Raw genomic sequence first — 23,990 nt, 5'->3', positions numbered from 1 at the left:
ACCATAAACACTGGACGTAAATGGGGAATACCATTTTTTTATATAAAAATATAAATTTATTAAATCACCATAAAATAATTTCTGAAAAACACATATACATAAACAAATCATATATAAATAATGAATGTACATCACATCAAAGAAGCTCTATATTACTAATACCATGGATGAAACAGCAAAAAACAGATTAGTAACTGCAATGAGCATCATCCTAATAGATTCTGCCCAGGATACTGATGCACATTCATTATTTATATATGATTTGTTTATGTATATGTGTTTTTCAGAAATGATTTTATGGTGATTTAATACATTTATATTTTTATATAAAAAATTGGTATTCCCCATTTACATCCAGTGTTTATGGTATCATCAAAGCCCATTATGCCTCTATTTATTTATTTCTTCTATACATGTAAATTAGGACGTAGGTACCCCTTTGCACAATTTGACACCTCAGAATTCAAAATCTACAGTTAGGATTTGTTTTGGACTTTGTGACATTAGAACACCTTCTCTCAGGTCTGCTGATAGAAATCACGGCACCCCTTACAGCCTACATCACAGCCCCCTCGAATTACAAAAATTTAATTTTTTTTTAAATAAATTGTTTCCAATTTTTAAAAAATGTTTTTCTACAATTTAAAAATTATTTTTGTTTATTTTTAAAAAAATTTTAAATACAATTTTTTTTTTTTTTTACAACGCTGTTAAGGGGGGGATTTGGATGAAATATCAGGGGTCTAAACAGACCTCCTAACATTTCACCTTTGAGACAGAGAAAGGAATTGAGGACATAGATTCCTCAATTCCTTTCTCTGCAGCCTCAGCTGCACTGAAGATGAATGAACAGGGGACAGAGGCTCCTGTCCATTCATAAACTGAAGCAAAGTAAACACAGTTATTATTGGACAAAGGAGCAATCTATACCGATTGTTCACTGTATCTAATTTAGAAACGAAAGGGGCTAATAAATATGTAATTTACCCCACTCTTCATTTGCCTGTGCGCCCGCAGCAGCCAGCGGGAGAGGGAAGCCAGCAGCACTACGGGGGGACCAGGGGGGGGGCACACAGGGGGGAATCAGATGTGGGCAGCACAGGGAGGGGGAACGGTGCAGTGGGAAAATTACAGAACAATGCACTGTGTCTGTGTCTCTCCCTCCAGCAGCTGAAAGCCAGCAGGAGGTAGCGGAGAAGAAACTGGTGTTCAGCTGCTGGAGGGAGAGACACAGACACAGTGCATTGTTCTGTAATTGTCCTCTTGTCCCGCCTCCTGCTGTCTGGGCCCCCTGTGTGCCCGGGCCCCCTACAGGAGGCCGGTGGTACCCTCCTATCGGCGGCCCTGCCTTCTCTTATAAAAAGGTACTGTAACGCTTTATTTGGGAGGATCTTAAAGGATGCTCCAACAGCTGTACATGTGAAGAAAAGTATCTGAAATGTGAAAATCTGGTTATTTAGGTTTCAAGAAAAGTCCATAAATACAAAACAATGATTTTCTGTAATCTCAGCAAACTAGTTAAAGTATATTAACTTTGCATAAAGTAGAAAATGATCAAAACCCCTAGAAGGTTTTCATTTTCCTGTCTGTGCTTCTAAGAGAGAGTTCTCTTCAATTCAATGTCTAGAGACAGAACAAGAAGGAAGAGGAGAACTCTCCATAGGATGTGTCTCCGTTGGAAGATTAGAGAGGAAATCTGTTAGAAACATAAAAGACAGATTGGCAAGAAAGACCAACTGGTCCATTGAGTCTGCCTTTCTTATTTCTGAGAACAGACCTATATTAACCCTATGCATGCTTCAAGTGGTATTAAACCCAAAAGCTAGCATTTGTTATATTGCAGCTTACCAATTATTTGATGTGGTGGCTGCACTAGTTTCCTTTTTATGCTTTTTTTTTTTCTTTTATTTTCACCTGGTGATCCAACCAGTAAAGCTGTCCACATACATGGCTTTAAATTCAGGCTGTTCAACAGGGACCAGCTGCATTTTGATCCATGTATTGTAAACAAGTCAATCTATCAATGACCAAGGTCTAGCTCAGTGGTCTCCAAACTGCAGCCCGGGGGCCAGATGTGGCCCTTTGCTTGCCTTTATACAGCATTTAGAGCACTAATCCTCCTACTAATACGAGACACTATTTTGCCAACTGACATCAACGATGGGGCACCATTTCTCCTAACACCAACGATGGGGCACTATTCCTCTCAATGATACCAACAATGGGGCACTATTCCTCCCAATGATACCAACAATGGGGCACTATTCCTCCCCTAATACCAAATGAGGCAATGTTTACTCACAATGATGCCAGGAAAATTTCCACTTACACTAGTCACAGAAGAACCATAAAGTGGCCCTTTGTTTAGAAAGTTTGGAGACCCCTGATCTAGCTCAATCTCACTTTACCTGAAATGGAAAGAAAAAAGTAATTCTGGCTTTCAGTACCTTTTTAGCAGCAGGTAAAATATGGCATTTTTTTTTGCAGCAAGTTGAAGTTCACATTTGTCTTTTGCTGTTGCTGCAGATGACATTTCAAGATGAACAGTTGAGCTGTGCCCCACGTGAGATTAGCACCACCAGCGAATCAATGGGCAGCAGCGAAGATGGGAGTTCCCTCACCTATTCATCAGTGTCTGATCACATCCCACCACCACCTCCCAGCCCGCCTCCACCTCCTCCACCGCCACATCACCCCAGGGGAGAATTCAAGAGGGAGATTTCTAAAGGAGCTCCCCCTCCATATTCCCAGGCCTTGGGGAGCTGTATACACCCCTTACCCCCCGCCCCTCCTCCTCTCCCTATTCCTCCCGTTCCTCCTGCACCACCTTTAGAGCCCCTGGTACATCGCAGCATGCACCGGCGGAGTGAATCCAGCCATATGAGTGTGAAACGGCTACGTTGGGAGCAAGTGGAAAATTCTGAAGGAACAATATGGGGCCAGGTTGGTACTAACAAATTTCATTTTTCTATTTTAATATTATATGATTGAAAAGCTAATATTGCAAGTGTTGCTGTAGTAGCAGTCCTGCAAAAAACAGAAATCTTGAGCAAGTAGACTGTGCTCTATGTATGCCTTTTATGGTTTACTGTTATCACGGACCAGAATATAACCTTAAAGTGTCACCAAACCCACATCATAAAAAACTATTAATAAATGCTGTATTACTGTACATGCTGTTCATACTACCTCAGTCACTATGAGATTCATTTTCTGTATTCTGCAAAAAACCTGGTTGATCCTGCCTTACTTTATCTCCCCATCTGTCCAAGTCCCCACTAGCTAGGGATTTTGCCGAGCAGTGTTGGCATCTCTGCTCATGCCCAGTTTTCAGTGTGCTGCTATGCTGAGCGTTTCCTTGCTTTTAAATCTGAGCAGCTCATGTGACTATAGAGTCACACATATGGGCGTGCGCACAGTGATAAATTACAGCCCACTCCCTCCCTCCACCTATATGGGCGCGATATTACATGTAGATTGATGGAGGCTTCATCTCTCTCTTATTCTAAGACACAGGCAGGAGGGATGTGACACAGCCTGTGACTGGGAGAAATCCGCCCACACCATGTTTTTTCCAATTTAAAACAGTTATTGATATTGATTATTTATTTTTACTTTCTATTCCAATGACTGTTTTTTATTTATGTTGAACATGTGACCAGCAGCAGAGGACTTGCAGCTCCTCCTGCTTATGTTTCCTTGCAGACAGGCTGGGAAAGAGCTGGGTCAAGTGACAGCTCTGTGTTTAGTATCTCCTTACTTCACAACTCCAGCAAAAACATTTTTAGATTAGAATAAGAGTGATGGGAGGTTAGAACATCACTTAGCTTTTATAGCTTCCCATTGGGGAGATTTCCCTTTGCTTTCATTTTCCAAATAGACAACAGGGAGTGAGTAGGAATCTTACTAAAGCGAGAGCAAAGTCAACCTTTGGCAGCTGTCCCCATTAGAAAATATCCCCTCAAAAGATGTTCCAATGGTCACAATGATAATATAGTTTAGGTGACTTCATCATTACAATAACAACCAGCTTAACATCATCACATAGCACTGCCTACAGGTTAACTTTCTTCTCTCTGCAGCTGGGGGAGGATTCAGACTATGAAAAACTGAGCGATATGGTGAAGTATTTGGACTTGGAGCTGCATTTTGGAACACAGAAACCTACACGTAAGTTAGACCTTATTTTTTTTCAGACCAGAAACTTCCAGTGTGCCAGTTTTGAGATTACTTGACATTGGAAATAACATTTTATTGGAGCAGAAGTCCTATATATGGGGGGTCTCCAAACTATGGTCTCAGGACCTCTTCCATCATGCTACAAGATTGTATCTGGCCTGCAGCAACTGTCTGTGAAAAGACCGGACTTCCTCCAGATCTGCCCTGCTGGTCAGCATTCTGAAAGAAAGGGGGAACTTTGCTGAGCCCACATAGATGTAAGGGGTACTCTGATGGACACTCCTGGATGTAAGGGGGGACTCAGATGGGCTCCAATGGATGTAAAAGGGGGCTCTCTTTCAGCATCTGTCAACAAAACACTATATAGAAATTAGAGGTATGGCTTACTGATCGCATAGTGTAGCTCACTGTCGTATTATCCTGGTGCCAAACATTCCATTCACATCATATTCTCCACTGTAGGGGGAGAAAATGAGAATATAGTGAGGCATCACAAAGCTCCATTTGCCAGGGTTAAAGGCCCCATAACATTTTAAGTAAGTTAAGTTTGACAAAAAGTATATTAGGCTGCACCCAGTATAGCATTATAAAAAGTGTAGGAAGACAGAAGAGAGTAAGAAAAGAAAGTTGAAAGGAAAAGAAGAGAGAAATGAATCCAAACAACCCAAACACCCGGTCCCCAGGGCCCCACAAATCACATGGGAGATTGAAGGTATCTGATCCAGGAATTCCATACTTTTTTGAAACTGGCTTGTTTATCTCACAGGATGCTAGCTAGTTTTTTCGTGAAGCATAATCCAAGATATTTTGTGTTTGCTCAACAAAAAAATAATGGTTGGAGACTTCCATGCTTCCGCTATAATGATTTTAGCAGCCAGAAAAATGAAAAAGGCCATCATTCTGAGATGTTTGGGAATCTCATCCGAAAAGGTCATTAAGTAGAGCTGTCTTGACATCTTTAGGTATATTAACCCCGGTTACAAAGTAGAGGAGATTAAATATCCTATTTCAGAACAAGACCACCAGACATGAAACATATTTCCCTCCTGCCTGCAACCCCCGATAACATAAGGAGGTGGTGTTGGGGTACATTTTGGCTAACCAGGTTGGAACTAAATACCAACAAAATAATACTTTATAGTTTGCTTCCACCAGGGTAGTATTAAGAATTCCCCTGTTCCCCAAAGTCGACCACTGGGCCCACTCTTCCACCATTACTTCCCCCAGATCCGCCTTTCAAGCTGTCTGATAAGAGAGTTTATAAGTGAGACCTGAAAATAGGGAATACAGTTCTGAGATGCATACCCGCGTTTCAGGACCCCTCAAACATTTGTTCTTATAAAAGGTCCTTGTATATATATCATCCGTATTCCGGTCCAGCATCTGTAAGAAATTGAGATTTTGACCAGTTCCATAATTCTGCACATCCAGATGAATGGCCACTTCTTCTATCCATGTGATTTGGCCACAAAGCTTACTATTGGAATGTACTAAACTAATCACAAGAGTAAAACTTCTGCTTGGCTCTCTATGCAGCAACTTTCTGAGTGAGTAATTATAATGTCTGAAAGACATCCTTATTGTCCATCTCTATCTTACTTATAAAACTAATAAAATATTTATCTGTGCTCTAGGCATTTATCAGGTGGACTAATGTAATTCTTTACTAATTGTCTCAGTCATCACCTCTTCTGTCAAAAAGCCACATAGCTCTGTTACTTCTGGGATAAAAATCAATTTGCAATTCACCATGCAGAAGAGCTTAGAAGGAGAGGTATAAGCAGAGAAAGGAGCTAACTACTGTAGCTGTGCTTCTTAATCTCCTGCTTCTCCTTGCACTGTCCAGTCACAGGCTGGGGGAGAACAGGAGGCGCAAGCACTGCTTGCTGAACTGCCGCAGAGAAAAAAAAAGCTCCTGTCTTGCTAAATGGGGCTGTGCTGTGCAGCAGAGCTGCGTAAATTTCAGGACTGGCTGAGCAGAAATTCATATTTTTTGGCAGGTAAATCATTTCTGAACTATGGATTTAATTTTAGTATTTAGCTGTTGCCTGGGGTTCAGCTTTATAGGTGGGTTCACACTGGTGCAAACACAGACATTGCATGTGATTTCCGCCGCATGTGATGTCTGTGCAATGCGAATTCAGCCATATAGTTTGTATGGCTAAATTTGCATCATATTTGGAAAAATGGTACAAGACTCTTTTTTTGGTCCGCACTGGAGTTTCTCTCCGATTTCACAGTTCGCACTGTGATCTGCAAACTGATTTTGAGTTGTCATTAACTTTACACTGACACCCGTAGCAGTTCGCAGATGTCAATGTGAACTGCCTGCGAATCATATGCGATGCGGGAACCCATACAGGAATAACGCTGGTTCTCGCATCGCACCAGCGTGAACACAGCCTAAAAGGACAGTGTATATTCAGAAAGCACATATTTTGTTTTTTATTGCAGCGTTTGCCATTATTTTTGTTGTGACTTTGAGAGTTTAACATGCTTACTTACCTTTATTTTTATTATTACAATAAATATAGAAAATTGTAGATTAAGGCCCCTTTCACACAGGCGGACCGTTCTGATCCGCCTGTCAGTTTTTTTGGCGGATCTGAACGGTCACCCCATGCATCTCTATGGGGCATCGGATGTCAGCGGAGACATGTCCGCTGACATCCGATCCGTCAAATCTGGACGGATTGAAACCCTATTTTCCATCCGTCCAGCGGATCAAATGGGATGGGATCGGATCATCGGATGAGAACGGACAGACGGTCCGTTCCCATCCGATTCCCCCATAGAGATGCATGGGGACCTGTTGTATGTGAAAAATTATATAAATTTAATTTGGGTACAGTGTTGCATGACCATGAAATTGGCAGTAAAAGTAGCACAGTGCCGAATAGGAAAAAATGCCCTGGTCATGAAGGAGGGTAAATCGCCCAGAGTTTAAGTGCATAAACTGTCTCGGAATACTGCAATATATTTTACAAATGGAAGCAGGAAGAGATCTTTGTAACGACAGTTCCACTTTAACTGTAATCAGACCATCTCAAGCTAATATGTAAACCTCCGGTATATTTTGGTATGTATTTTTTTTTTTTTTATTAGCTGAGAGGAATTGAAGACTTCAGCTAATACCTATAGTTTTCCATCATCAGAAGAGACACAAAATTAAAAATGTATTTGCCTTTTGTGTTTCCTTCCTGTGTGTATGTTGCAGGTTCTGGAAATTCATCTTTATTTTTAGCATCATTTCTCTTCCTCTCTTTTTCAGTTCTTCCAGTATTGCCAGAATCCTTGAAAAACAAAGGTGCTGTTGAAATACTGTCACACAAGAAAGCCTACAACACAGGTATGAGGTGCCCATCCACTGCTTTAAGATTGAACTTGTAATACCAAACGATATCATCTCCATACTATCCCTATAATAGCAATAATATTAATATGATTATTATTATTGTTATTATTATTTTTCAGGATTTATATAGCGCCAACAATTTGTGCATTGCTTTACAATATAAAGGGAGACAGTACAGTAACAATACAATTCAATACAAGAGGGTTAGGAGGGCCTTGCAAGTGGAACAAAAGGGTAATAACTGTGAGGCCTGAGCTGATGGGAGAAATAAAAGATTCAGCTGATAGCTGAATGCAGGTTAGGCCTTCCTGAGGAGATGTGTTTTCAGGGATCACCCAACAGTGGACGGAGTAGAAGATAGCCGGACAGATTGGGGTAGAGAGTGCCAGAGGATGGGAGAGGCATGTGAGAAGTCCTGGTGATGAGCATGAGAGGAGAGACAAGGGAGCTAGAGAGCAGGATCGGCCTCTAGAGGAGCTTTCAAGAAGCATATCCCCACAGAACTATGGGAGTAATTAGATATGTCAAAGTGTTTGGAATGCTACGCAATTCTTTTATGCTTGGTTTTTCATTGTGTATAAACCCTAAAATGAGACATATGTAGAGTGCCTTAAAAAAAAATATTAAAAACCCCTTAAAATTTTCCAAAATTTTGTCATGTTACAACCAAAAACGTAAATGTATTTTTTTGGGATTTTATGTGATAGACCAACACAAAGTGGCACATAATTGTGAAGTGGAAGTAAAATGATAAATTCAAAGTTTGTTACAAATAAATACCTGAAAAGTGTGGCGTGCATTTGTATTCAGCCCCCTTTAGGGCTCTTTCACACAGGCGGACCGTTCAGATCCACCTGTCCGTTTTTTTGGCGGATCTGAACGGTCCCCCCATGCATCCCTATGGGGCATCGGAAGTCAGCGGAGACATGTCCGCTGACATCCGATCTAATCCGTCAAATCTGGAAGGATGGAAACCCTATTTTCCATCCGTCCAGCGGATCAGATGATAACGGATCGATCCCCCACTGAGAAGAACGGACTCCGTCCGACGGACGGAGTGTGTGAAAGGGGCCTTACTCTGATACCCCTAACTAAAATCTAGTGAAACCAATTGCCTTCAGAAGTCACCTAGTTAATGAATAGAGTCCACCTGTGTGTAATTTAATCTCGGTATGAATACAGCTGTTTTGTGAAGCCCTCAGAGGTTTGTTAGAGAACCTTAGTGAACAGTATTATGAAGGCCAAGGAACACACCAGACAGGTCAGGGATAAAGTTGTGGAGAAGCTTAAAGTAGGGTTAGGCTATAAAAAAATATCCCTAGCTTTGAACATCTCATGGAGCACTGTTCAATCCATCATCCGAAAATGGAAAGAGTATGGAACAGCTGCAAACCTTTCACTGAAAGGAAATGTACACCGCTCCAGGTGAGGACAATCCAAACCTCAGGCAACTAGGTGCAGGTCCAGTCCGTGTTCTGGATCCACTCAATGTAAACGAAAAGAGGTTTGACTGCACTCCAGTGGATGAAGATAAAATGATCCTTTATTAAGATTATAAATTCAACAAGACAAGACAATCGAGCCACAGACAGTTGACGTGTTTCACAATTCAAGATCGCTTAATCATAACTATAAATTTCTGCTCAGCACCTACAGCTGAGCAGAAATTTATTGAACATTGAAGATGTACAAAACAGCCAAGAGTTCAATATTTATGTTAGAAGAGATTCTGTATGTCTTTACTGCTATAAAACCTCTGCCCTGCTTTCTAGCGTCGTTTTACCATTTGTACAATGACAGCCACACACGTGCAGCTCAAGTTGCCTATACACTGCTTGAATTTTGGCTGATTCCTGTTGAATTCACCAGCATTTGAGCTGTGGGTGGCCCTGTCTGCACCCTGCCCCATTTTCGGCCAAACAGCGTTTTATCAGGTGTAAACGGGCAAATTACATTCTGCTATCCACACTGTTTAGCATGGATAAAGGCCATCTATGGATTTAAAATTCAAAAGTGTGCATTGCCAGCTTTGGTGCCCAAGCATAGCAACTTACAAATGCAGGATGCAAATGCTGGGTGCCCGAATGAATATGGATGTGTGGGAATTGTGTTATCCAATCCCACCCAATCTAGGCTGTTGAAGACAGGCTGTGTTCACACTGATGTGATGTGTCTCATAGCATGTGATTCGCATAGGAATTGCAGCCCATTCCTGTGCAAGTGACATGTGATTCTGTTCGGTGCAATTGAAGCCCATCATTTTGTATGGCCCAAATTTTTTGGGAGAACATGGACTTTGGAGGGGGACGCTTTACAAGATAAGGTATTCATGGTGTAACAGTTACCTTGTAGAACAAGTGAGGCAAAGGACCTCTTACCAGTTTAGGAGTGGCACTGTCTCTCCAACAGAAAAATGTTGATCCAAGGGTGTTCCTGCTATTACGGCTACCAGGATGAGACTCTCTAACATCTGTGTGACATCCCTGCCCTAATAAGAAAATATTCTACTATATACTATTTTCTTATTAGATCATCAAAGTCACAGGCAGAAAAGAATCTTGTCCTGTAAGCCCAGTAAGTTGAAAGGGGGATCCCTATTGGATTCCACCAAGTTATGTACAGGCTTTCTGTTTGGGGCACCCACTGCTCAATGTGCACACTGGGAATGAGTTGGTAAGTGGTCTTTTAAACCATTCTGCTTGTGTGAATTGGGTTTGCCGGTGAAGCCAATTGCTGCTTTCTGGCTTGCAGAAAACTATCTTGATTCTCTGTAGGTACTACAAATTCATTTCAATCCAAAAGCAATCTAGAGAAGCCAAATCTATAGACATTGGATGCTGTGTTCTCTTACAGCCATCCTTATAGCGCACTTGAAGCTCACGCACAAGGAATTGCGCCACATCCTGATGACGATGGAGAATGAGCGTCTGGAGCCCTCACACATCAAACAGCTGCTGCTCTACGCACCGGATGAGGAGGAGAAGAAAATGTTTCAGGCCTACACTGGAAGTTCCAGCAAGCTCAATGAGCCCGATCAGTTTGCTTTGCAGGTATGGAAGGGAGGCAGATATTTAAGAAAGAAGGGTAGATATGTACCAATGTACAGACAGGTAAACAAGTAAGTACACCCTGTGGAAATTGTTGACTGATCCAAAATATTTCATCAGGTAAACATTAGATCTTCATTCAAATGGTATGAGGGTTCTTCAAAAAGTTTCCACACTTTTTTTAACTCTATTTATTTATTTTTTATTTCAGGTACTTATATAGCGCTGTCAATTTATGCAGCGCTTTACATATACATTGTACATTCACATCAGTCCCTGCCCTCAAGGAGCTTACAAGCTAAGGTCCCTAACTCACATACATACACAGTAGGGCCAATTTTTTATACAGGATCCAATTAACCTACCAGCATGTCTTTGGAGTGTGGGAGGAAACCAAAGTTCCCGGAGGAAACCCACACAGCCACAGGGAGAACATGCAAATGTCAGGTCACCTTTGGCCAGATGACAACTGCACCCTGTTGGAGGCAGGGGCTCGGCGCAAGGTAGTGAACCCTATAGCAGACTGCTGCGGATGGACCGGAACGTGAACCCAAGATTCCCCAGGGCGCGGAGTCTAAGACCCAGCAGGTGTTCACCAGGGCCTCTAGTGGTGAGGATGGACTTCGCTGCAGCTGGGCCCAGGTCACGGCCCCTGGGGTCCCCCAGGTCACACTCCGTATGGAGTGAAGGTAAGCAGCCACTCAGGACACACAGAATGGTGAAGGGTAAGCCGAGGTCGGGTAACAGGCAGACAAGGGTAGTCAAGGGACAGGCCAAAGGTCAGGGTAACAGGCAAACAGGAATAGTCAGAGACAAGCCAAGGTCGGTACATAGAGGAGTAGTTTCAAGCACACGGCAAACAGGAAACAGGAAACAAACACTGTTGAACAGCAAGGCAGGCCTGCAGTACGCTGGTTAATATAGGCTTCCTGTGATGACCTGGGCGGGCCAAGAACAGGAAGTAGAGATGATAAAAGCAGCCAGAGTCTGGCCCTTAAAGCAGACATGAGGAACAGGTAAGCTATCATACATTATTGCATATCCATGACAGCAAACTCCAGGCAGGTAGTGTTGTTGTTGGGATTCGAACCAGCGACCCTCTTGCTGCTAGGTGAATGTGCTAACCACTACACCACTGTGCCGCACATTAAATATAAAAAAAGTGTGGAAACTTTTTGAAGACCCCTCGTACATACAGATAAAATTTATATACATTAAAATATTTGAATTAAAGCACAATGAAAATTTTCCAATGCAATGGTGTACCGTAGAAGTACACCTTTGGCCTCAAAAGGTGGTATTCCCCTCTTGGCAGAAATGACTTACTGTAAGCATTTTGCATAACTGCCCACCAGTTTATATTGATTTTGTGAAATTTTTGACCACACCGAAATTCTTTCAGGTGCAAAATGTTCATGGGTTTCTATGCATGAACTACCACTTTCAAATCCCCCTACAAACTTTCAGTGGGATTCAAATCAGGGCTTTGACTAGACCGGTCCATAACCCTCCATTTCTTTTTTTTAACAATTTATTTGTGGATTTTCTATTGTGCTTCAGATTATTATCATGTTAAAATACCCATTTCTAGTTTAACTTCACCTCCCATTAGCAGCTTTTACTTTACATTTTAATAATCACACTTTGATATGATAAATAATGAATAGTTGACTTGATAGATGCAAACTGTTCAGGCCCTAAAGCAGCAAAGCAACCCCAAACCATAACATTTCCAACGCCATGTTTCACAGTTGGTAGGAGAGTCTTCTAATGAAATGCAGTACAGTATTTGGTTTGTTACTGTGGCCAAACAACTCTATCTGAACTAAATGGACTTTTTTGAACTGATGTAGAGCTGGCCATACATGAATCGGAACTCGGGTGGTTCAGCAGGTACCAGTCGAAATTTGATCCATGTATGGGCACCCTGGTTTTACACAGGTTGATCTATTGATTGACTTGCGTACAACAAGCCTGTCAGGTTTTTCCTGAATGATTAGAGCAGCCGGCTATAGCCGGCAAGACTAATCTTTGTTTTCTGCTGGCAGGGAACTCTCCCCACCGGCAGAATGCAATAGCACTATGGGAGAGATTTCCCCATCAACACTGACTGTGTTGATGGTGGAATCAAGCATTTTTTTTTTCTTCCCCAGTGGTGAAAGGAAAGAAATTGCATAATCTATGGCCTGCCTTACTATCTAAATGTTTAGTCTTGGACATTTTTCCAGAAGCCCTGGTGTCCGCCTGTATGTTCAATGGCAGACGGTAATTTTGCTCTAATGTTCTTTTTGGACTTTTTTTTTGCCACAGGTTAAATGGTACTGAAGGGAGAAAACGCTGCTCCAGGTGCTCTTACGATTTTTGCATGTTGGCACTACACATGTCAAATGCAAAGAAAACACCAGACCCTAAATGACTGAGGTTTAACCACTTACCGCCAAGTGACGTACCTGTACGCTGCTAGAGTTCAAGTTTTTAAAGGGGCATGATGCCTGTGGCTGCAGGTATCTTTCTGGTACTTATTTTATAGAGCCGACAGTCGGCTCTCTAGTAAAAGCAATCCTGGTAGCTAACTAGCTGCTGGATTGCTTTTACAAGCAGAGGGAGGGGACACCTTACGCAGCTTTACCAGGATCTCCCGTCCCACCAGGAGTCCCGATTGACCAGCTGGCTCTTCCCCTGGCTGATCACAGAGCCGAACTAAGACCGGATCGGCTTTTTTGGGCTCTATTATATAGTAACCCGGGGAAGCAATGACCTCACAAGTGATCTTGACTCCTCCTTTTTCAAGGTCAGTAATCAGTAGAAAAGTATTTTGAGGGACTAAATGCGTTCCAACACATTACTGAACCTGGAGGAGCCAAAGTTGCTCCTTGCATGGCAAAATACACCACTCTACATTCTCAGCCTCAGTGCAGAATAGGTCATGTAAAGGTATCCAAGAATGTGGTCCATTGTGCACCTCCTGCACATGTGTCCCCATTGATACTTTTCCCTTACCTTCTATTCCAGTGACAATTATAAAAATTGTGACTTTCCTATCGCTTTCTGTTCTGTTGACAAAAATCAGTAAATGACAATTAATGTTTAAAGCAGGAATAAGACAATAGCTCTGCTCTCATCTCAGTAACTTTGTTTTCTACTCATAATATCTATGAGAAAGCTGCATTGGATAGCCTTGTTTTCTGCATATGATGTGTCTTTATAGAAGGAGCAGATGTGTCCTGTTATTAGTAGTCGCTGTTGTTACAGCTGAGCGCAGTATGTCATGTGTGCTGTGTTCCCTTTCCATGTCCTGCAGATGATGTCGGTCCCGGAGTATAAGATGCGCCTACGAAGTCTGCTATTTAAAAGCACCCTTCAGGAGAAGACTGAGGAAATTCGGGCCAGTTGTGACTGTGTCTTGAAGGCCTCAGCTGAGCTCAGAAACAGCAAGAAACTCGCCAAGATCCTGGAGGTTTGTCAGAACTCTCATATATTCTACTAAGCATGCCATGGCTGTGCAGATTGAACAGGGAATATTTGAATTAAAGTAAAACTTCACCTTTGAAAATTGTGCGCCAGCGCCATTTATGTTGATGGGTAGACACAGTTCTGGATTTAACATTGTGGAGGCCCCTAGGTCAGTGGTTTTCAACTCCTGTCCTCAGGACCCACTAACAGGCCAGATTTTAACTATTACCTTGGGGAGATGCAGACTAGAATACTGCAATCACTGAGCAGCAACTGATATCACCTGTGATGTATTTCAGTTGTGCTGTTACACCAATATGTAAGATATAATATAATGCATAGTTATGGTAATGTCTATATATTTGGTCATTATACTGCCATCTTGTGGTTGTTTTGGTTGTTGCACTTTCCTTTCCCTTCTGTATTCCCTCCTGTCCCCTCCCATTTTTGATGTATTTCCTGTTCCTGCTTCTTCATACTTGTGGAAATAGAGATGGCTACATATGTCTAGGCCTTCATACAATCTGCTTGCATCAGGGAACACATTACCATGTTTTGACCTGCAGATACCATCTTCAGTCATCTGCCACATTTTGTTGTCTGCTATAACTACTGCTTGCAATAAAACCTACGTGGAGGGAAAGAAATGGGGTCTGGTGAGTTCAGCTATCTGATAACAATTGTCTGTGGTGATTATATCTGCTTATACAGGCCAAGAATAGGTCTCAGCAAGAGATAAGTCACTATTACAACAATTGGAGTCAAAATATTGGTTATCTTGCAAACCTGGCCTGTTAGTGGGTCCCGATGACAGGAGAACCACTGCCCTAGGTACTTGAAAACTTGGGGCTCCTTCGCAGGTTTCTGGAGGTTTCTTGTGTGGGCGGTCTAGTAGGATAACATTGAACTCCATGTGCATGTTAGCCACTGGATGGAGATGATCATCAGCATTGTACATACAATTACACGCATGTAGGTTGCACCAAGTTTTTAAGAGACCAACTGTAATGTGAATCTGATGGTTTATGTACTTTGAAATGTTACTAAACCAAGGACACTGCATTCATTATATCTGGTCTCCCAGAGTACACAGAACATGGAAATGCAAATATTTTAGTAAATATACACTGCTAAATACCTTTTCTCATCAGCAGTATATAGCAGTGTTTTTATTTCTATCAGTGTCTGGCCAAGCACTGGTTAAAGCTTGTAGGAGGAGTTTTCATTCTCCTCTAACTGTCCTATGAAGCTGCAGGACCCCTGACCCTCTTTCTGGACAGTGCTGAACGACCCTTGGCCCTGTGCCGATTACATGTCCGTCCCCCACCCAAAAAAAACCTCTCTAGCAATACGCACCAAACTGAGCATGTGCAGAGTGCCCCACGGCTCTATACTATCAGGAGATGGATTGGGAACTGTGGAAGAAGGTGAGGATCGGAGAAGAGGGGATCAAACAGCCTCTTTACACAATGAGGAGGATTACCTCCTTAGGTTCTACAGAGAGTATAACAAGCATGCTTTGCTGCCTATACAGACTGATTTTATTGTTGTGGGTTTAGTAACACTGTTATGGGGTACAGTCTTGTTGATTCATTTTTCCATCTTTTGCAAACAGTTTAGGAAAGCTTCATTGTCATTTTCTTTTATGATCAAATCAATATTATTTTGAACCAATGTCGTTGGGCCCAAAGGCGGGTGCCTACTCTGCCTATTTGATAATCCGGCACTTGGTGGACAATAGTTGTGCAACCATTGTCATTTATGGTAAAGTATATGTGAATCCTCACCTTGTAAAAAAAGCCCATTCAGTCTGCAAACAAGATGAAAGACAAAACATTTGTGTATAGATAAAAAAATATATAAATATTATTTTCCCTTTTTATATAAGTGATCTTATACACTCTGTTCTCTGCTGTACAAGGAGCTCAGAGAGCTAGGGGAGGAGAAACAGACACTGTTCTTTCCAGTGAATGGCTGTGCAGGGGGGATGTGTCAGCATTGGAGGAGAGTAGACTGAGTTCCCAGCACAGCTAAAGACCTCACCATGCTGTGCTCTCATGCCTAGTGTGGTCAGTTTTTAATGGGAAAGCAGAGGGACTGGCAGGAACATCACAAATTTCACACAAAGGAAGCAATACAAAGAGGACAGGATACTTTTTTATACAAGTACATGGTACAGCAGTCACATATCAGGAAATGCTGAAATTACATATTCCTAATTGGGTGAGCAAGCTATGGAAGTTGTGCAACAAATGCGATTTGGGTTAATGGATGAGCAAAGGTTTGGAAGTTATATAACCAATGCCATTTATGTTATTGGGGAAGCTGCACTCCTGAAGAATGGGAGATATTAATTAAAGTAAAACTTCAACTTTGGTGAAGTTGTTCTTTATATAATATTCCCCAGTAGTACATCCCACCCACTAACATAATTCATTTCATACCTGATCCAATGATTTTGCAGTCCTGCTGGGCAATGCATGTTTCCTCTGGGATTACTCTCTCTATTGACATGCTGTACACTCATATGTTCTCATATATTCTGGTAGGAGCCACTAGAGGGAGCCTGGTATATAAAGCCACAGTCCAGAAGAGTGCTAATGTTGACTTGTGTGGCAGTTGACTAATAAGATGCTGCTTCTCCTGGGTTGCCATACACTTGGCAATGGCAGAAGATTTTTTTGAACTTTTAACCACTTGACCTCTGGTAGATTTAACCCCCCCCCCCTTTATGACCAGGCTATTTTTTGTGATACGGCACTGCGTCACTTTAACTGACAATTTCGCCATCGCGCAACATTGTATCCAAATAAAATGTATATCCTTTTTTTCCCCCACAAATAGATCTTTCTTTTGGTGGTGTTTGATCACCTCTGCGGTTTTTATTTTTTGCGCTATAAACAAAAGAAGGCCGACAGGGTGTCAGATGTATTGATATATTTTCTCAATAAAAAGTTTGAATATAAAAATCAAAAAAAAAAAAAAAAGAAGACTGACAATTTTGAGAAAAAAAAAATAAAGTACTTTCTGCTATAAAGCACATTCAATAAAAGAATGTAAAAAATCAAATTTCTTCATCAAATTAGGTCAATATGTATTCTGCTATATATTTTTAATAAAAAAAAAATCCCAATAGGGGAAAATTGATTGGTTCGCGCAAAAGTAATAACGTCTACAAACTATGGGATATTTTTATTTTTACTTTTTTCCTAGTAATGGTGGCGATAAGCGACTTATAGCGGGACTGCGATATTGCGACAGACAAATCGGACACTAACACTATCACTGGCAGGGAAGGGGTTAACTTCAGGAGCGATCAAAGTGGTAACTGTGTACCTAGCTGGTGTTTTACGACTGTGGGGGAGGTGTTTGTACTATGGGAAGGCATGAATCGGTGCCCCTGCTTTGCAGAGACACAGTATCAATGCCTTCTGTACTGACAGAACGGTGATCTACTTTGTTTACATAAGCAGACCGCCGTTGGGCCTCTGTAGTGAATCAATATTAATAAATATAATCACAGAGGGAGCGGGTTGCTGGAGGTGCGCATGCGCCCAACACCCGGAAGTGCAGGATCACGTACTAGGTATGTGATCCTGCACCACAAAGCTTTGCCGCTGTATATGTAAGATATACGGTTGGCAAGTGGTTCAGTTAAAATAGAATCTACTGGAAATTAACAATCGTAGCCCCTTGAGGAAAGTCAGACTAATGGAATCGCTGTTTACAATTCTTGCCCATGAAAATCCTGGCCAGCAACAACACATTCGAGTAAATTCACAAAGCTATACCAATTGTTATTTACCATAATAACTGTTGCTTTCAGCAATGACAGCCAGTGACCCCCCGGTTCACACTTGTGCGTGTGCGGGGTTCGCATGTAATATCGGAGCGCACTGCTCCGATATTACATGCGATCGGCTGTGCGGTGCGAGTTTAGCCATACAGTTTGTATGGCTAAATTCGCGCCGCAGCAAACACGCACAGGGACCCTTTTTGGCAGCCGCATCAGGATCGGATCGCACAGCAGTTCACACTTGTGCGATCCGATCCTGTGCGAACTGCACGATCGCACTGCGATATGCGATCAAACTGGGGGTGTCGTTAACACTACATTGACACCCCCAGCGTATCGCATATGGCAGTGTGAACTGCCGTGGGTGCGTGTGCGATGCGGGAACAGGCTGCGGATTCGCAGCCTTCCCGCATCGCATAAATGTGAACCGAGGCTGAGAGCTGAAAATAATCATTGTTGCTTAGTGATTTTAGCCTCTTGTTTTAATTTCTTTTCTCCCATAAGGTGCCTTTTGCTTTGCTGGGGCAGCGTAGAGTATAGTATATACACCCATTGATGAAGGACCAGCCTTATGGTATCATCACTGAGGCCGGGTGTTTGTGATCTTTTCAGGAAGCTATGTACAGCACCTTGCCGGAACCTGCCACCAGCCATGATCTGACATCACTGGGTCTAAGACCCGGTCACACCGATAGCGACCCTGAAATCGTGCTACTTCATTTGAAGTAGCACGATTTCAAAGTAGCATTTCAGTGCTTCTTCAGGTGTGACTTAGAAGAAATCTGTGCGACTTCATGCACAGATATAAATGGTAATAATAACAGCGCTTGCCCTTACAAAAAATACAAATAACAATCATAAAAATTATACAATATAGTGTTCATGTGAAAAAAAAAAATTAAATTCATAACATCAATAAAGTGCTAAACATTCCAAAAAATCTCATAAAGTTTCTGATTCTAGTGCTGAGAGAGCTCCAAAATATCCACAGAATGTGCTAAAGTGCTTCAAGATAAAAAAAGTGCTGAAATGCTTCAAAACAAAGCATGGGGTGCGGGGTGCTTCACTCCCCTCCTGTGTCCCCCACTCACCAGAAATAATGGACCCTCAGCTATTTCAATCTGTTTGTTGCGGCTGGAGGCCTAAAAATTTTCAGTGGTCATACAGGTACGAGTAATTGATGCCCACAAGGACCTTGTGACTCCTATTTTTGGCAGAATGTACTGGATGGTCATATGTTGCATATGTTTATATGTTGATATGTTTAAAAGTTATTTATAATTGGTTAATAAAAGGCTGCTATGGCCATTGTACTCCATCCTGAGTCTCGTGTGGGTATTCCTGAAATAAGGTTAGTGGAGGAGTGGTGGTCAAACAGTTGGGAGAGCAAAGTATCTTTTATACCCTAGTCATGAATTTCATTTTTCCTTTTTTGCACACAAACACTTTATTGTATCATTTTTATGATTGCTATTTGTATTTTTTGTAAGGGAAAGCGCTGTTATTATTACCATTTATATTTCAGATTTTCTTACTTGGTGAACAGCAGCTGCACATTTTATTATACTGTATATTTTGTTGTATATGCCTAGCGCGGGTTTATATTTGAATATTTTTTTCATGCACAGTTGTCTATGCAAGTTGCACCTGAACTTGCAAAAAGTAGTGCAGGAACTACTTTCAAAATCAGAGTTGCACCGATTTGACTGCTTCCAAAATGGACAATAGGGCATAGTTGCCAACATTTAAAAGAAATTTCTAGGGACACTTTGCAGCACAGCTATCAATTACCACACCCACTTCACTGAAGCTCCGCCCACTCTGCATAATTAATCTTGCCTACTTATCAGATTATAGAGTCTACTCAATATAGAGAGAATTACAGGAAATTAAAAAGGGAATTTCAAACTTAAGGCCACAGTAGCAGAGTTGGAATAATTCTCCCATTCAGCTGCACTACTTCTGCATAACATTTATGGGCAGCCTGATTAACAGGCACTTCCAGGGACAATATAAATTACCTGGGACAGGCTCCTATTTGCAGGGACTGTCCCAGGAAAAAAGGGACCGTTGGCAAGTATGCAATAGGGTGCAACTTGTCATGCGATTTATAACTCAAACCGTATGACAAGTCGCACCAGTGTGACCAGAGGCTAAATGAAGGCATATAATGAAAACAGAGCAGTTTTATGGGATATTTTCATTAGCATTTTTCACTAGCATGTTTATGAGGATGGGATTTAACTGTGCAAGTTACTGCAATGAGAATATCCATTTGTGCAGTGTCTTGTGGCCTTTTACAACATATATATTTTATTGCCATTGCATTAGAAATTCCAGCTTGGTGTTATTTTTCAATCCCATTCTAATAAGGCTGTTAATCTTGTGTAGAAGATAATTGCTTGCTTTTACTGGATGGACCTGGAAGTTCTTTTTGTTCCAGCAGTGGAAGTTTATAAAAGTCCATTAACTGAGGTTTACTGCTCTGCTCCATAAAAGTGTATTGATTTTTAACCAGAGTACAAAAAAATGCTGAATGTGCCAATACAATGAAGTTAACTCCAAGAAAAGTTAGAGAGGAGGAATGTTCATAGAAAAATTATATTGAAAACAGCGGTACATTTATATAATAGCTTTACAAAGAAAACTATAAAAAAAAGAGAAGACCCCAAAACCATAACCTTTACCATTGTATGTTTTGAAGCTAAACTCCTAAACTCTTACATACAGTATATATATATATATATATATATATATATATATATACACATGTGTGTGTGTGTGTGTGTGTGTGTGTGTGTGTGTGTGTGTATACAGTATCTCACAAAAGAGAGTACACCCCTCACATTTTTGTAAATATTTTTTTATATCTTTTCATGTGACAACACTGAAGAAATTACACTTTGCTACAATGTAAAGTAGTGAGTGTACAGCTTGTAAAACAGTGTAAATGTGATGTCCCCTCAAAATAACTCAACACACAGCCAATAATGTCTAAACATAGGCAAACAAAAGTAAAAACACTCCTAAGTGAAAATATCCAAATTGGGCCCAATTAGCCATTTTCCCTCCCCGGTGTCATGTGACTCGTTAGTGTTACAGGGTCTCAGGTGTGAATGGGGAGCAGGTGTGTTAAATTAGGTGTTATCGCTCTCACTCACTGGTCACTGGAAGTTCAACATGGCACCTCATGGCAAAGAACTCTCTGAGGATCTGAAAAAAAAATGTTGCTCTACATAAAAATGGCCTAGGCTAAAAGAAGATTGCCAAGACCCTGAAACTGAGCTGCAGCACGGTGGCCAAGACCACACAGCGGTTTAATAGGACAGGTTCCATTTAGAACAGGCCTCGCAATGGTCAACCAAGGAAGTTGAGTGCACATGCTCAGCGTCATATCCAGAGGTTGCCTTTAGGAAATAGACATATGAGTGCTGCCAGCATTGCTGCAGAGGTTGAAGTTGTGGGGGGTCAGCCTGTCAGTGCTCAGACCATACCCCGCACACTGCATCAAATTGGTCTGCATGGCTGTCGTCCCAGAAGGAAGCCTCTTCTAAAGATGATGCACAAGAAAGCCTGCAGTTTGCTGAAGACAAGCAGACTAAGGACATTGATTACTGGAACCATGTCCTGTGGTCTAATGAGACTAAGATAAACTTATTTGGTTCAGATGGTGTCAAGCGTGTGTGGCGGCAACCAGGTGAGGAGTGCAAAGACAATTGTGTCTTGCCCACAGTCAAGCATGGTACGAGGAGTGTTATGGTCTGGGGCTGCATGAGTGCTGCTGGCACTGGGTATCTACAGTTCATTGAGGGAACCATGAATACCAACATGTACTGTGACATACTGAAGCAGAGCATGATCCCCTCCCTTCGAAGACTGAGCCGCAGGGCAGTATTCCAACATGATAACGACCCCAAACACACCTCTAAGACAACCACTGCCCTTCTAAAGAAGCTGAAGGTAAAGGTGATGGACTGGTCAAGCATGTCTCCAGACCTAAACCCTATTGAGCATCTGTGGGGCATCCTCAAACGGAAGGTGGAGGATTGCAAGGTCTCTAACATCCAGCAGCTCCGTGATGTCGTCATGGGGGAGTGGAAGAGGACTCCACTGGCAACCTGTGAAGCTCTGCTGAACTCCATGCCCAAGAGGGTTAAGGCAGTGCTGAAAAAAATTGGTGGCCACTCAAAATATTGACAGTTTGGGCCCAATTTGGACATTTCCACTTAGGGGTGTACTCACTTTTGTTGCCAGCGGTTTAGACATTAATGGCTGTGTGTTGAGTTATTTTGAGGGGACAGCAAATTTACACTGTTATACAAGCTGTACACTGTCATTTCTTCAGTGTTGTCACATGAAAAGATATAATAAAATATTTACAAAAATGTGAGGGGTGTACTCACTGAGATACTGTGCATATATATATATATATATATATATACAGTATATATATATCACTACCCCGCAGGGGCTGCTGATATCTGGTTCCCCTATTCCTGCACAGCCAGGCAACAAGCATTTTCCACTCACATCTGGAAACAAGAAATTTGTATCTGAGCTTTGCTTTGTTGTTTTATCAGGGGTAATAACTTAGATGGCAAAAGGGGGTTATGGGATGCCCAACTTGACCGAAACAATGAATTGGGATAACTTCCTTGCTATGTACCCAATCTTGGACTGTTCTTCTTCCTGGACAGCTCTTAGTACCTTTAGAAAATAGCACATTGCAGTATGTTGTAAACTGCATACATGAGTATCTCCTCTCCGTTGTAGAATTGCTCCCAGGTCTACCGCCTGCAGAAACTACTAGCCCTCCTGGCTGCTTGTCCACCAGCCCACCTGGCTGCTCGGAAAATCTCCCAGGGCAAGGGATAGGAAGGGTTAAGCACTGCACTGTCCTTTTGAAAGCTTGCTACATGTGGCTGTCCCTCCCATTGTGATTCCCTGGTTGTGCTGGTGTACTCACTCTGTCCTCCTTGCTCCTTGCTGCTCTTTAGGCATAATTCCTTCTCAAACCGAGATGCTGATAGGAACTTCCTAAGCCAGCCCAAGCCTAGCCTGGAGGCAGAGCCCCCCCCCCCCCTGACCCAGGGGTCCCCTCCTTGGCCACCAACATCCTCCTTAGCACTCAATCTTCCACCCGAATCCCTTGCTTGCATGGCTCCCCCATATTTAAAGGAGATGTACAGCCAAAGCTTGTTTGGCTGTACATCTCCTATGGATCACAGGAGTGGAGTTTGTTTTGCACTCCTGTGACCTGTTTTCAGCAGAGAGCGGGCTGAAGTCCGCTCTCTGCTGGCGTCACAAAAGTCAGTACAGGCACCACGTCATCGTGACCAGGGAGTTGGGATCCGCCAGGTGCCTGGACTGACACCCAGCTCAGCCTCTCTCTGCTCGGGGAGCTGTCAGACCTGAGCTATCGAAAACCGCCAATTTCTGTTCTCAGTGTAGAGGTGCCAATTTCTGTTCTCAGTGTAGAGGTGCCAGGGGACAGATGTAGCATCCACCTAGGTAAATATAAATGGGGGGAAAAAAGGAATCCTATACTTCTCTTTTAAGGCCTGACATAGCCACCCTGCCGGGACATCCTGCCGGGGGATTGGCCACGTTTCCTCAAGTATGCAGATCATTCCCTCCTGGCCTCTGCCCACTAACCTCTAGAGGCTTCTCCAAACTTCTAGATCCAGGGGGAGGTTCCAGAGACCTGCCTCAATGGAGCCATCCAGCCTGACCTGCAGTTACCCTGACCCAATTTCTGTCATAAACCTAAATTTGCATGCACTATCACTTGTAGCACACTAGAGGGTGCTACATATATGTAGTTTTGCCTATAGTTATACTTTCAGACTCCATGCACACTGGCTTAAAAATCACTGCTTCTACAGGAGTTTTGTGTTCTGCCTGTAGAAGCAGCTCAATGTTATCCTATGTGTCTATGCACATTAGGACAATTACAGGCATTTTTTAAGCTCAACGATAAGAGGCAGGAAAAAATCCCCTTCTGGTTTGTGTTTCTAAATGGAGCTTTTTGGCAGAAAAAAAGCGAAACTCCCCTAATCTCGTCTAAACTTTGTAAAAAAATTATTTATATGAGCGTTTTTTTCCAGCAGGAGAACTGTTGTTTTTTTTAAGCCCAGTGTGCATGAAGCCTAAGGCTGAT

The 23,990-nt window shown here is 42.2% G+C and overlaps 1 protein-coding gene across 4 annotated transcripts in view; it reads left to right on the top strand.

Annotated features, from left to right (window-relative positions):
• GRID2IP (Grid2 interacting protein) overlaps positions 1 to 23,990 on the top strand; it is a 261,941-nt gene that overhangs the window by 210,624 nt on the left and 27,327 nt on the right. For all 4 annotated transcript variants that reach the window (XM_082261269.1, XM_082261267.1, XM_082261268.1 and 1 more), the window contains 5 exons: positions 2,527 to 2,943; positions 4,083 to 4,170; positions 7,451 to 7,528; positions 10,388 to 10,584; positions 13,883 to 14,038. In XM_082261269.1, coding sequence (XP_082117395.1) covers positions 2,527 to 2,943; positions 4,083 to 4,170; positions 7,451 to 7,528; positions 10,388 to 10,584; positions 13,883 to 14,038 — 936 coding nt within the window. The remainder of the gene's footprint in view (positions 1 to 2,526; positions 2,944 to 4,082; positions 4,171 to 7,450; positions 7,529 to 10,387; positions 10,585 to 13,882; positions 14,039 to 23,990) is intronic.

Source organism: Pelophylax lessonae (assembly GCF_965119305.1).
Source record: "Pelophylax lessonae genome assembly, chromosome: 6".
Lineage (NCBI taxonomy): Eukaryota > Metazoa > Chordata > Amphibia > Anura > Ranidae > Pelophylax > Pelophylax lessonae.
The sequence above is the reverse complement of the archived record's forward strand: the minus strand, read 5'-3'. Positions and strand labels throughout refer to the sequence as shown.